The sequence below is a fragment of the Suncus etruscus genome, chromosome 8 (genome assembly GCF_024139225.1).
Source record: "Suncus etruscus isolate mSunEtr1 chromosome 8, mSunEtr1.pri.cur, whole genome shotgun sequence".
NCBI classification, from domain to species: Eukaryota; Metazoa; Chordata; class Mammalia; order Eulipotyphla; family Soricidae; genus Suncus; species Suncus etruscus.
Window position 1 is genome coordinate 41,674,337 of NC_064855.1, and position 14,894 is coordinate 41,689,230.

At 39.1% G+C, this 14,894-nt stretch overlaps 1 protein-coding gene across 2 annotated transcripts; it reads right to left on the bottom strand.

The window, feature by feature from the left end:
* Positions 1-5,934: 5,934 nt before the first annotated feature.
* GPR12 (G protein-coupled receptor 12) lies at positions 5,935-9,909 on the bottom strand. Of its 2 annotated transcripts, none has more exons than XM_049778298.1 (2): positions 9,721-9,909; positions 5,935-8,913 (listed from the first exon to the last, which is right to left on the bottom strand). In XM_049778298.1, the coding sequence occupies exon 2, from the start codon at positions 8,896-8,898 to the stop codon at positions 7,894-7,896; it is 1,005 nt and encodes a 334-aa protein (XP_049634255.1). In that variant the 5' UTR covers positions 8,899-8,913; positions 9,721-9,909; the 3' UTR covers positions 5,935-7,893. The 2 variants fall into 2 exon arrangements, with proteins under 2 accessions (XP_049634255.1, XP_049634256.1); XM_049778299.1 differs by lacking the exon at positions 9,721-9,909 and adding an exon at positions 9,606-9,641 and having other exon boundaries at positions 5,935-8,802.
* Positions 9,910-14,894: the final 4,985 nt, after the last annotated feature.

The window sequence follows — 14,894 nt, forward strand, 5'->3', positions numbered from 1 at the left end:
GTGTATTTGTTCTAAAATCAAACAATGAACATTGCATTCCTTTCATGTTATGACTGCCTCTTTTTCCCTTTATATACCCCCTTGCCTGAAGATGAAATTTGTTGCACTCTTGCCAGAAATGTGTTGACCCCACACATACTGCGTGTGGTATTATTATTTCACATTTCATATTTGTCCACCTTGTGTTTCCACTTACTCCCAGTGAGGATTTATGGACCTACTAAGGTCTTGCTTAGGAACGCAGCACGTCCACAGCAGGTTTTGTTTTATATATATATATTTTTTTTTTGGTTATGTTTTTCTTCTTTTTTACCCCTTCTTCTTTTTAAATTGACATTAATAACCTCTAGATGGACTTCCCAGTTATTTTGTTTGTTGGTTTGTTTGTTTTTCTTTCAAACAGAACCACATAACTTGAATCATCTTGTTCTGCCTCATAAATTGAGGGGAAAGAAAAATGGATGGTACCAGAACCAAACAGTCATATAAACAATGAGTAGAAATAAAGAAAGGATCATACTTAAACACTGAACTCAAAGTCAACGACAACAGAATCGATAACCAACCTTTATTCTATGCTATAGGTGTGCAGAAACAATTTAGTTATAACCTCAATGGTTTCAATAATTCACAAGGTCCTGAAAATTCTTCTTTGTTGTTTTGTTTTTATTTGGTTTGGTAGCTACACCAAGTGGTGTTCAGTGCTTACTCTTGGCACTGAGATTAGGGATCACTCCTGGTTGTGTTCAAAGGACCATAAGGATACTGGGTCAAACTCAAGCAAACTTCATGCAAGGCAAATGCTTTACAAGGTGTACTATCTCTCTAGCCCTTCCATCATTTTGTTTGTTAAGATTTCCAGACTGCAAACTATAGATAGTATTTTTAAGTTAGTGCAGGGATGAATGGAGAAGTCACAAAGAGTGTTCCAAGAACTACACTCACAATAGCATCATCTCAGAGGGATACCATAAGCAAGCCTGAAGGTCAGATATTCTGAATCAAACACCTGGTAGACCATAACTCTCTGGACACCATCCTGACCCTGATTTTTTATAATGTAGGAATAAAAAATGATAAATGAAATCTCAGGGAAAGAGAAGGGGTCACCTGTTTATGTATGTATATCAATCGTACATTGGCATGTATGTGATATATATACATATATATCTGCTTATATATATGTATATATACAAACTTATATTCATAGGCACATCTAGATAGCCAATGCAACTAGAGAATATTCTGAACAATTCTCAGAAAGGTAATGAATAGTAATAGGAACATACTAGTCTCCATGCGTCCAGGACAAAGGTCTAATTGGACTTTTCTTTATATTAAATTACCCCTATATCAAGTGAACTATCCACCTGAACATGTGTCATTTCACTGTAGTCCACCATAACTTTGGTGGTAAATTACAGTGGAATTGATCTAATGGAAGGGGCAAAATTTAGTTGAACTCAAGAACTTAGGAAATAATAGCAAACACCAGGTATCCAGTCAAGGTATATACATCAATCATGGTACATGTAGGACAGTCTGGTGAAAATGGCAGAAAAAATTGAACCCAAGGTAAGCTGTAGTATTAATGCTGTCAGTTACATTAATAAGAGGTTATAATTCTTTCAAACTCAAACACAAAAAGAATAATCTGGAAGCCCTATTAAAATATGAGGTGAATCCTCACCTCATAAATTTCTGAGCTACTAGAATGAGGCCTATGTATGCATTGTGCACAGTTCCAGAATATGTTGGTTTGGACACACTGCCCACTGCCCATCCCTACTCCAAAACTAATGGCTTCACCAATTCCACTCTAGAAATCTATAATTCATGATTATTTTGTTGCAGTTTGTATGACTAGCTTTTAAGATAATGCAGAAAAAATAGGTGATAGGGATAAGAAATCAGAAAAATGAGTAAAAAGATCTAAAATAAGAATACTAAGAGGCCAGAGCAGTGATGCAAGGGGTAAGGCATCTGCCTTGTCTGAGCTAGCCTAGGACGGTCCAAGATTCTATCCCCTGGCATCCTATATGGTCCCCCAAGCCAGGAGCAATTTCTGAACGCATAGCCAGGAGTAATCCCTGAGCATCACCAGGTGTGCCCCTCCAAAATTAAAATATTAAATACTGCCACTATTTGAGAGAAAATATCGAATTTTCATTTCCAAAGATACCCAGATTTAGATTGATTTGATATAGAAAATGCCACTTCATACCATAAGGTTTCTTCTGATAGATTATTCTTACTATACAATAATATATTTGCTTACAGTACTGAAAGAATCTGGGAGGTGGGGAGTAAGAATAGGATCACTTCTGAATAATTTTCTCTTAAGTTTTTCAGCCCAGTAACCTAAATATCTGTAAAAGACTCACCATTGTCTTCCCTTTTTTTGAAGTTTTGTGACATTTTCACAGTTCAAATATAAACTTCATAAAGTCAAAAAACAAGCCTTTCTGTGGTACCCCTCAGTAACAATATTGCAAACCAGTGTCTATAAAGGGGGAAAAACAGAGAGAGAGAGAGAGAGAGAGAGAGAGAGAGAGAGAGAGAAAGAGAGAGAGAGACACAGAGAGAGACACAGAGAGAGACACAGAGAGAGAGAGACAGAGAGACAGAGACAGAGAGACAGAGACAGAGACAGAGAGAATGTCTGCCCAGAGGCAGGCAAGGAGGAGAGGGGAGGGAAACTAAGGACATTGGTTGTGGGAAGTGTGCCTTAGTGAAGGATATTGTACATTATATGACTAAAACTCAATCAGGAATTACTATTTGTGATTTAAATAAAAACCCAACTATATTATGAGCAACCTTGTAACTATAGTGTTTAAGTTAAATAATTAATAAAATGGTAAAACAAGCAAACAAACAAAAAACAGTGAAGTCTTTCAGAAAATGTTATGAATTTTTAAGCTTTCAAAAATAAACAACTTGTAATTGTTAACTTTGTCACCTTTATCAGGGAGTCTGAGCCATAGCAAATGTTTTCATTAAACTCTGAACTTATTTTCAATGAAAAGTTTGTTCACTAATGAACTTAATATTTATAATTAAAACATTCCTACATTTTTCCTGTGTTTTATGCTATGTAGATAAGTTATGTGTGAAAATGCACTTTAACTATGTACTTTAATATAGTTTTGTTGGATTCAAAAAAAGCTATTGGGCAGAAAGGAAGCACACTTGATATGATAGTCATTAATAGTATTTTTGATGCTGAAAAATAACAAAATACTACCCAAAAAGTCAATATCAAATATTTTATTTTTAACCTTTTTTAGTTTTTGAGTAACATCCTATAATGTTCACAGACTACTTTTGGCTCTACACCCAGAAATTACTCCTGGTAGTGCTCAGGGGGACTATATGGGATGTCAAGAATTAAACCCAGATCAGGCATATGCAAGGCAAATGCAGTACTTCCTGTACTATCTCTTCAGTTTATGGATGAAATATTGTTAATTTTCCTCTGATATACCTATCTAGAGAAAGGTTGTTTTGGACAAGTTAGCTAGAATACAGAGAAAGTTTTCATGCCAGTTATCTCAAGAAAAATGCATATAAGCAAATACGAGACCCCAAATAAGCCAAATGTATCAATAAGAAAATTATCCTTCTTGAAAGAAACAAGAGAAAGTCTCATTGCTATGAATTCTCATCATGCATATAGAAACATATTATATTACTAATTACTTTAAGATCATGGTAATTAGAACTTGAAAAAATAAGAATACTAAGACGAAAAAGTATTTAGAAGTCCTTATTAGATACTCAGAAATTCTAGAAAAAGTTCTAAGTTCATGTCCAAAAAACACAAACTATTAACTTCTGAAAAAGACAAATATTTTATGTACATATATTTGAGATACTGTATGTACTTTAAGGCTTTATTTTTGTCAGTGATTAATCAACTACATTAAATAGGAATTTTGTATATCTCATTTTGTATTTATATGTTTATCTAGTTCTCTGCAGCTATATCCATGTAAGTATCTGTGGAAGTAGTGACTATTAGTCATTCATCCTACTCCATGTTCTGTCTGTAAGATCAGACAACTCAAATAGAGTCTATAATTTATTAAGATTTCCAGGTCATTTGTATGCCCTTTAAAATGTAAAGTTTGTATATTTAAAGTCAAAATTATCTTTATTTTTACATTCTTTACTAAATGAGTTTGTTGTTTGTTTTTACTTCTTCCTTGATGTATATAAATTGCACTTGATATTCTAAAATGTTCTATCTGGGCTTTTCTATAATCATTACCCATCTAATGATCATTAAAACTGTGAAGGGAGACAAGAAAGCAATCTAGTCTTTTATTATATAAAGTATGTAATTATTATTACATACACATTGTTCATACTACACTATAGTAGTCACTTATTTCATATGTATTTGAAAATAGAAATGATTAACTACATATGGGCAACAATAAATAAATGATAATGGAAGCATACACATTGCTCAATATGACACCATAGTAATCACTTATTTAATATGTATTAAAATCAGAATTGGCAAGTGATTTTATTTCCTATGATACATATTATGTACATACATAAATATATATTTCCATGAAAATTCAATATTATTTTAATAATGGATTCATATTTTTTAATTTGAGACTTTCATTGGCACTAAATACATTTATTTCATATGTGCTTTTCTAAATCTCTTGTTTAAACCCCACTTTAGTTTCTCAGAGACTTCAAAACTTTTCTAGAAGCTACTTCAACCCTCTCCTCTACACTTGGCTCTTTAATTAAGGCTTCCAGGGAAGGCAGAACTCTGCTTCTCCCTCTTCCTCACTCCATCTCCAGATACAAGGAATAAATATGGACTCTTTCACACTTAAAAAAAAGGCTAATACAAAATAAATAAATTAGCAAAGAGCTAAAGAGAATTATAGAAATACACACTGGTCAGCCATGTCCTGGTAATTCACCTCAACTAAGCATTCTGGTGAAGTGACTAAACCATCCTACTTAGAAAAATTATTCTTTGTCCTGGAAATAATATAAATTCCTTGGTATTTAAAAACTTCATAATCAACTAACACATTTGTTTAAAAATGTCATCAGTTTTGTTTCTTTGTAGCTATTTATTGTGTTTGATGCCTTTCATTACATATGTTAAGTTGTCTTCTGCTTACATTTTGTATAGTTCTTTTTAAAAGTACTAAATTTGTTCTGACATTAATTTCAAATCAAGAACTCTAGTCACATAAATTGGTATCATGACTTTTCTTATGATGCATTTGATTGTTGAAAACTCATGTTTTCAGATATGTAGTCACATTAACATATCCACAGATATTGAAAGATGAACACATTTTTCAGTCTTTTAACTCAGTAGAAATAAAGAACCCTGTGGAATCCACATCATCAACCCAAAATTTCATAGTCAACAGTATGAACAAATTCAATCAAAATTATCTTAACTGAGGTCAGATGTTTTAAACACAGGAGTAAAAACAGTTATTAGTGTTTATAAGATCTTGACAACACATGTTAATGTAGGAGATGAAATTATTTAAGATAATAAATGAAGGGAAAATTCTGTGTCATAATAGTACCCTCATTTCTTTGCACTCAAATACTTGAATGTACATTTGAGGATTGACCATGTCTCTGAAGCAGGAAAAATTTAATGAAGAAAACACCTAACCTCCTGTATGTAGATCCATGTTGAGAATGATGTCAGAAATCTTACATAGGAAGCTTGATGTTTTATTTGCAGAAATAAAGCATAGTGATAATAAAAGGCTGTAAATTATTTAGCTCTGCTCTCTGAGTCAGTGAGGGATCGAAGGTGTATGTAGGAAAGAAAAAAATATGTAGACTATAGACAACCTGGTGCACCGTATATATTATTATCATTAATATTTATACTTTTAGAGATAAGCAAATGGGAACGAACCACCATTTCTTCAAAAATACAATTTATTGCTTTAAAGCATCATTCAGGAAACCTCCCAGACCATGTCAAAACCAACGTACCTTATCATTCCTCACATAGAATGGCCATTACTTTTTAAGTGTCTAGAGACAGACTCATTCAATATACCAACTCCATCACATGTTGACATATTTTAAAAGGCATCAACTTGATTAGGCTGATCACACAGTGACATGTAATGAAATTTATCTTCATTCCTGAAATCCCTCTCTTGCTTTAATAAGTTACCTAAGGGAGAGACAAAATTCAAGTATAGGATTTATTCACATGTATGCTACATTACAAGGGACTTGGAGAAATAGCATCTACATGCAAGATGCCAGAAGGGGACTGAGATCATGGGCACAATGGAAGGGATAAACTAAGAAGACCTGTTAACTATCAGTAATTCCCCAAGAACCCTGAAATACCAGTCTTAACTGTCTGCACATACTGAGTTGGTGTGCTAGGCGTAAATTCTTCAGTTGGTTCAACAGACACAGTTCTTAACTCCACTGTCAAGGGAAGGATGGTATCTATGCCAAATACACGTTCACACAAATAATAGGCATGATTCTTACACAGTGATTTTACAATGTTTAAAATAAGCTTTTCATGTTATTTCCTAACTAAACCTTTGCTTTCTGAGCACAGGAAACACCATTTTTACTGTATGTAAGTCACTTTGTGACTCAAGGAAAGAAAGAAGTTCAAAGTGAACATTTTGTGAACAACAACAGGTTCAATGTACACATGAGACTACAGGATATAGAATTCTATTTCAATCATGTATGTATGTCACACACACAACAAGGTAATTATAAAATAGGAGGCCACCTGTTTCAAATGCATGCACACCACAGACAATATAGAACAAGAAATACTGGGTGTACAATATTTAATTCTGTTTCAATCAAGAATAACAATATAATCTTAGATATAGGAAGGTGATGCTTTTTATATTTTTGATAGTTTTGCTAATTCATATTTCAGAATAAACACCCAAATAAAATCAATCAAATTTCAATAAAAATTATTAATTTTTTCTTTTCTTTCTTGGATTTGACTAGACTGTAGCACAAGAAATGACAATAGTATATCTAATCACTCTTATTTTATATGTAAATCAAACAAGTTTTAAAATTTGTTATAGAGGATATATTGATAATCTACACAGAAAAATTATTTATTTGATTCTGTTTTTTATGGCAACATTTGAAACTAGTGGTCTAGCTATCACAGGCAACAGTGCAGAAAGTTAGAATAATCATAGAATACTAAAGGAATTCTTATGAACAGTGTTTGCTGAAAGTAAAGAAAGAACGAGTAAGAATGGGTTTATACTTTCAGTATTAATAACTCATTGCTGAGCTCATATTAATATCAGGTTGCTTTGAAACATAACCATGTAAACCATATTCACTGATTTGAATGAGTTTCAATTGTTAGACCCATACAACATTGAAAATATACTTTGACATTAAAAAATCTGGAAAAAATCATTTCTATTCCATTTTCCCCAATAACACAATTTTATTAAAAAATCTGGTAAAAAAAAAAGTGCAATTAACTTACTTTTTATAACATCCTAGCCAGGAAACAGCCCTTTTCTTCCTCCCAGACCAATTCTCTAAGTAAAATAAAAAACAAAAACTCTGTTTCCAAATAAATAAAAAAAAACCCACCCTCTAGCACAAAACAAAATAATGAGAAAAATAAAGCAACTTTTTTTTCAAGGTTGAACACTGACCAATGTTATTTTCACTTTGATCACTTAAACTCTTCTAAATGAATGATGAATGCTGCAAAGATGCCAAGTGTTCCTGTGGCCTGAGAGCAAAGCCAACAGAAAGAATTGAAGGACCATATCTCAACTGCGTTCAAGCAGTGGGAGAGCTTGGTAAATGCAGCCATCAGTGGAAAGGCTAACCCTGGATGGATGTCGGCTACACATCGCTGGGTGACCGAGCTCTCTGGGAGACACTGGATGGAATGCAACCACAGCAAATGAGGCAGAGAGCCTTCTGGATCTCCTGGTTTCTGAAAGCATAAATGACAGGATTGATGATGGAATTGTAGGTGGCAGGCAGAAGAGTGGCGTAGGTGTAGATGGAAGGATAGGTGTAATCCGCTATCAAAGAATAGAGGGCGAAGGGCATCCAGCAGGCAGCAAAGGTGCCCAGGATTATGGCGAGAGTGGAGACCCCTTTCCGGGTGGTCACATAGTGCGAAGTAGCCAGAAAGTGGTGCTGCAGAGCGATCTGGTGGGCGTGCCTCATGACTATCTTACAGATCTGGATATAGAGCTGAAGCATGAGGGCGAACATGAAGAGGAAGGAGATGGAGAGGACAGCAGTATTGTTCTTGGTGAGGGGTCGGACCACACTGCAGGTGGATTCGTCTCGCAGACAGTTCCAGCCCAGGATGGGCAGCAGCCCTAGGCAGATAGAAGTCCCCCAGAGCAGGACAAGCATGACATAAGTGAAGGTAACCGTTCTCTCTGAATGATAGGTCAGGGCATAATACAGAGACAGGTAGCGGTCCACGGTGATAGCCAGCAAGCTGCATACAGAGGCAGAGAAAGAGGCGACTATGAGCCCAATGGTGACCAGCTTGGTGATTTCCGATTGGAGTAAGTAGGCAAAAACGAAATTGATGATAAGTCCAATGCCTGCCAGCAGGTCTGCAAGAGCGAGGCTGCCAATGAGCAGGAACATGGGTGCTCGTAAACTGGGATTATGGAAAATGATCAGGACCACGATGGCATTTTCACATGAGATGAGGGTCCCGGAGGTGCAGAGGACTATATCCCAGGGGTTGACAGCAAGCTCTGGCTCAGGCTTTACCACAGGGACCTGGGAGGAGACAGCAGCTGAGTTGTTCTCCACAGCACCGGCATCTAAATAATCCCGAGGCAGCCCGCTTACATTGCCCTTCAGGTCTTCATTCATTTTAACCCCCGTGCTCTTCAACGAAAAGACAGGCTTTTTACTGTTTAGTTAGTGAAAGAGGGCAATCATGCAAAAGCATGCAAAATTCACAACAAAACACCCCAACAGAAAGCATGCAGCCCAGGCTCAGATATTGCTACCAAATGCCACCAGCGTCGTGAATTTTGCATGGCATGGAGTCGAACAAAAGCCAAAGTCGCCGTGATTGCACACCCACAACAGAAAAATACCCTTTGGGCATGAGGTAGCAGGTGGGGGTGGGGTGGTAGGCTGGGTCCTAAGCTTTCCAGTTGCGGACACACGTTGAATCTCGAATGCGAGTTCGCTGAAGTGCCGCCAACACACCTTGGAAAAGCTCAGCTCTGGGCGGAGAGCCCCGTCACATCTGGGTTGTTGTTGTTACTGCTGCTGCTGGTGGTGCCAGAAAAACCACGCTGCAGCAGCGCGGAGCCCAGGTCCGCCATCCTCATTGCTACCCGGGGATGGGCTATTTCCACCCAACCCCACCCTCCCCCCATAATCGAGCATGTGTACACACACACACACACACACACACACACACACACACACACACACACACACACACACACACACACACACACACACACCAGCCAGAACAAAGAGGGTCCCAGACTTGCCCAGTACGCAAGCCACAAAAGGCAGGTGTTTGGAGAGAAGGTGTGCAGGGAGGCAGAAGGAAGACTGACAGACAGCAGAGGGACGGACATAAGACGTCCAGGCCCGGAGCCGCTCCTGGGCAGGCACCCAAGAATCCAGGCAGGAGCCCGTGGGGACGGCGAGGTGGGGTTTCGCGGGGGTCACCTTGGCGCGCCCAGGCCGAGGGGGGCTTCTCCGCAGCTTCCGGAACGCACCGGCTACCCGCGTCGCATGCTTGCGGCTAGACCGGGCTGGGGCCGTGCTCCGGAGGCGCGGGGAGCGCTAGAGGCGCGCTCCGTGGCAGGTGAGCGGCTGCGGCAGGTGAGCGGCGGGCTCCGCTCCCGCGCGCGCCTCTTGCCGACGCCCGCCCGGTCCGCACGCGCGCGCTCGCCGCAGCCCGGGGAGCCGGGCGCGCCCCTACAGGGCGGGCGTGCGCAGGAGAACGAGGGCGGGCCATGAGCCCCCTACAGTTTTCTGTGAGTCCTGGGTGGGGGCACCCCCGACGCTGTAATGCGCCAGCTCTCTTCTTGCCTGCTGTCCAGCGTGTCTCCCCAGCGAAGCTGGCGACCCGGCTTGGTCCCGCATGCGGGTCTCCGGACTGAGGGCGCTGTCCAGAGCCCGGTGACCTAGTTCTATGCTGGGCACAGTAGTAGATATGCGGGGTGAGCAAATTAGAAAGCACATTTGCTCAGCCTGCGTTTTCAAGGCTGCCCTAAGAGCACACTCCAGGCAGACCCTTTCCTTGGGTGTGCCCTAGACCAGCTTCGTTATTACCATCTCAGGAACCTTCCCCTTAAAATGTCACGTAGTCCTCACTTTGCATTTATTAGGTGCTCCTAATTTGAAAAGGAGATTTATTTTGCTGAGGTTTTGTGAACTCTTCCTTCCTTGCCTATGCTGGCCAAAAACAATTCCTGGAGGTGCTAATACCCCCCCCCCCCTTTAAAACGTTCAGTGGGTCCAGGGACAGCGACTATATGAACATCTCTCTTCTCAGGAAGCCAAACCAGAGCTTAGAGAGGATCCTGCGTTTAGAGATGACCTAGCAATTGAAAGGTGTTGCGTTTTGGTCTGTCTGGGTAGATCTTTCCTGATTCCCTTCGGGCTCTTGGGTGAATAGAAATAATTCTGCAGCAACTCTTGCTGCTAGGCCCTCTTAAACTCACTGGAATTCTTTCCCTGGTCCTGCAGGCCAGTCTTGCCCTGACTTCCTTTAATTCCCTCAGTTCCTAAATCTAATTTAATATTAGCTCCTTACACATCACTTCTCTACAAATCAATGATTCTAGAGTACCATCCATATTCTACACTTTCAACCCCCTTTCCTAGCGATCATGCTGCAATAGATCACACTTTGAAAAATTCTAGAGGAATCGTCAAAATAGTTTGAGAGAGAGAGAGAGAGAGAGAGAGAGAGAGAGAGAGAGAGAGAGAGAGAGAGAGAGAGAGAGAGACCAACAAGGTTGGTCAGATTGCCTTGCATCCCCTGAACCTCAGTTTGATCCCAGGTACTGCATATGGTTTCCAAAACACCACCCAGAGTGACCCCTGAGCAGAAACAGGAGTTAAATCCTTGCACTTCTGGGGAAAGAAAGAAAGAAAGAAAGAAAGAAAGAAAGAAAGAAAGAAAGAAAGAAAGAAAGAAAGAAAGAAAGAAAGAAAGAAAGAAAGAAAGAAAGAAAGAAAGAAAGAAAGAAAGAAAGAAAGAAAGAAAGAAAGAAAGAAAGAAAGAAAGAAAGAAAGAAAGAAAGAAAGAAAGAGAAAGAAAGAAAGAAGAAAGAAAGAAAGAAAGAGAAGGAAGAAGAAAGAAAGAGAAAAAGAAAGGAAAAAGAAAGAAAGAAGAAAGGAAGGAAGGGAGAAAGAAAGGAAGGAAGGAGGAAGAAAGAAAAGAGGGAGGGAGGGCATACATATTGTGGAGGCATTAGGACCATGCCTGCTATGAAGAGTGCTGAGGGTTGGCTTAAAAAATCAGAAAGATGGGGCTGGAGAGATAGCCTGGAGGTAAGGTGTCTGCCTTTCATGCAGAAGGGTGGTTCGAATCCAGGCATCCCATATGGTACCCTGAGCATGCCAGGGGCGATTTCTGAGCGTAGAGCCAGGAATAAGCCCTGAGCACTGCTGGGTGTGACCCTCCGCCCCCAAATCAGAAAGATAAAAAAAAAAAAAACAAAAACTCTGATGCAGGCACTGCTAGTGACATATAAAAAGCAATGATAATACCAGGCTGTCACAGCAGAATTGAAATATGTACATCTTCTCAATTTCTATGTGATGAATGGAAACATTTTTGAATGTTACTCCTGCCCCAAGTTGTGTAAATTACACATACCCTTTTCAGCAAGATCCAATTAAACCACCAACCAGGATTTGAGGAGTCGTCCAGGGTAGTGTGTGTATGTGAGAACCTCAATGCACTCCAGGCAGATGTTATTCTAGTGCAGAACACAGAGTTCACAGTACAGTTTATCTACACTTTAGTGAATTTGGGAAATAAGAGATAAAAAAGAACAGAGAACAGAAAAGACTATTGGATAAATGGTAGAAGCATTTCATTTTGGCTATGAATCCTGGGAAAGATCCTGGTTACATTTATGGCAAAGAAGGAGCCAAATCTCTGTTGCTGTCTTATTTCTTATCTATATCTGCTTTTTTTTGCAATTCACACACATGAAATCACACAATGTGTATATCTTTTTTTGTGTTCAATTTAACAGGAATGCAGTTCTGGGACCTGTTTTGACCTCAAGATTTCAATTTGTGGGATTTATGTGGCAGTGGTGATACAATATTATATTGAGAGCCCATAATTTCCACTACCTTCACTTAATATTATTTTGAGGAGTTTAAAGAATGTATTATGTTCTGTGCCCAGCAGTACAGTAGCATCAGAAGCACTTCACTGTCCTGAAAATGCCCTGTTCTCCCTGTTCCTCCCTCTTTTTACATTCTTCCCTGCCAACATCCCCTCACTTTTTTCTACTATCTAGAGAGTTGCCTTTTCCAGACTGCTTGGTTGCTATTGTCACCCAGAATACAATCTTTCCAGATGGGTTTCTTGTATGAAAAATATGAATACAGGCATCTTCATGGGATGTGAAAAAGTCATTGTCCATGCATTGTAGTGAACTCCTGAGATTTCCTCATTTAAAAAGTACAAGCTCCAGGACAAGAGAGAACAGGTCCCTGTTTCTTTATTTTTTTTTAACTCTTTTTTGTTTGTTTTTTTGAGCCACACCCATTTGATGCTCAGGGGTTATTCCTGGCTAAGCGCTCAGATATTGCCTCTGGCTTGGGGGGACCATATGGGACGCCAGGGGATCTAACCGCGGTCCTTCCTTGGCTAGCGCTTGCAAGGCAGACACCTTACCTCTAGCGCCACCTCACCGGCCCCCAGGTCCCTGTTTCTATGTCAGCCAGCCACCTGCCTCCCCCAGTGGATAGAACAACCTATCGATGCTAGATATGCATGGGAGGGGAAGAAAAGGGCATGTGACAATGGGAAAATGCATTCCGGGGTTCCCCAAATCACTAGAGGATGCTTCAAGGTCATACTTTAAACAATCAAGCCTAGGCAATCATTATTTGGGTATAAAAGGAAGCGCTCAGTTGGAGTTTTATTCCAATTGCCAACAGAAGAAAGTGCCTCTTGCCTGAGTTCCTAACAATGCGTTTTTGGCAGCACCAATCTAGTTCTAGTATGGATGAGCTGGAGTGAGCTGCCAGCTCAAGTTGTTTTGCCCCATTGGATGATTACAGGATGTTATCTACTTGGCACTCTTGTATGTTTCTACAAGAACTCAAGGAGAGGAATAGAATGAACAGGCTTAGTATTGATTCAGTGAATCACTGAAGAGTAAGTACTAGTCACTTCCCCAAAATGCTTTGTATTTGAGAGGAATAGTTAGAAATCTTTGCAGGCTAGCTTGTCAATGAAACTTTCCCCTGAAAAGAGGCATTCCTCAGGGATCTAAGCAGGTATTGCATGTTTTCTTGTGGCCTAAATCTAAAAGCACTTGATAGGCTTCACTGTGGTGTTTGGAGAATATGTGTGCTGAGAGCAAAGGAAGAGCTCTTTATTTTGGTGGATTTGGACATTTGGGCATATCTACCCACTAAATGCATGTTTTTGGAAGAAAGAGATAGAGGGTTAAGTGTTGGATGGCTAGAAGTAGGAAAGTAGTATTTTTTTGAGCTGCAACACTGCTTCTTTTACTGTCTCAGACAATCCATATAATCAGGGTTTCTTAACACAAACATATTTGTTTGGCATTTTCCCTATCTGCAGTTCTTGAAATGATTTCTTAAAAAACTGGTAGAGTAGTGGAAAGAGGTAGGGAGATGAGAAAGGAGAAGAGGAATAAGGACAAGGTCCTGTGTTTGACATATGTTTGCACCCTCTCTTTGATTCCAAAAGGTAATGTAAACTTCCTCCTTTATTTTCTAGATAGGAACAATTGTGTGAAAACAGGAGACTTCCAGTACATTTTTATTCCAGTGACATTTTTATTCAGCACATTAACAGTTTTTTTTTTCAAAAATAAGTTTAATTTCTGACACAAAAATGTTCCTTTTACTGTGAGACAATTATGAAAATAGATGTTTTTTTCCTAAATGAATCAATTTAACAGAATAAAAGTGTGGAACCTCATGTCTATCTCTCCATTTTTGCTGTTGTGGTTGTTGATGAAAGTCTCCTGAGAAGAAATTAAAAATAGAACTAAATAAAAAAACAGTGTGCAGCTGGGGATATAGATCAGTGGACAGAGCCCCATGCTTTGCATGCAGTTTGATCTGGTTGGCTATATATGTCTAGCAATAGCCTTGAGACCTCCATACATACTGCTTGGGAGTAATCTCCAAGGAAAACAGTGGGAAAGAATTACTTCTAACCATAACCTACCCAAGAAAATTCAACATAATGAAGATAGTTTTTTCCTCCAAAAAGCACAGAGAAAACTGAATACAAAATGGGCATGAAACAAACACACTTTGGAAGAAATTCTACCAGAACTTTCTTGAGAATAGCTTGAAAGAGAGTACAAAGGGAGAGGTGTGGCTTTCTGTTCTGCAGCACAATTTATACATGTGTTAGTTTCCAGAAATGTCTATAGATTCAAAAGGGAAATGTTTAAGCATGCACAGCTGAGAAATATACAATGGGCATATGTCATAAGTACAGAAAATTACAGAAAGACATTATTGGGGTATTTTTGAGGCTGATGATAAGAATTAGAGGTGCAGAAAGAACCACACTGCACTCCACAAGTTTATACTGACCAGTCAGGGACATAGGGGATGTATCAATGTAAATAAATTCTTAGGACTCAGTTTTGTCTAGT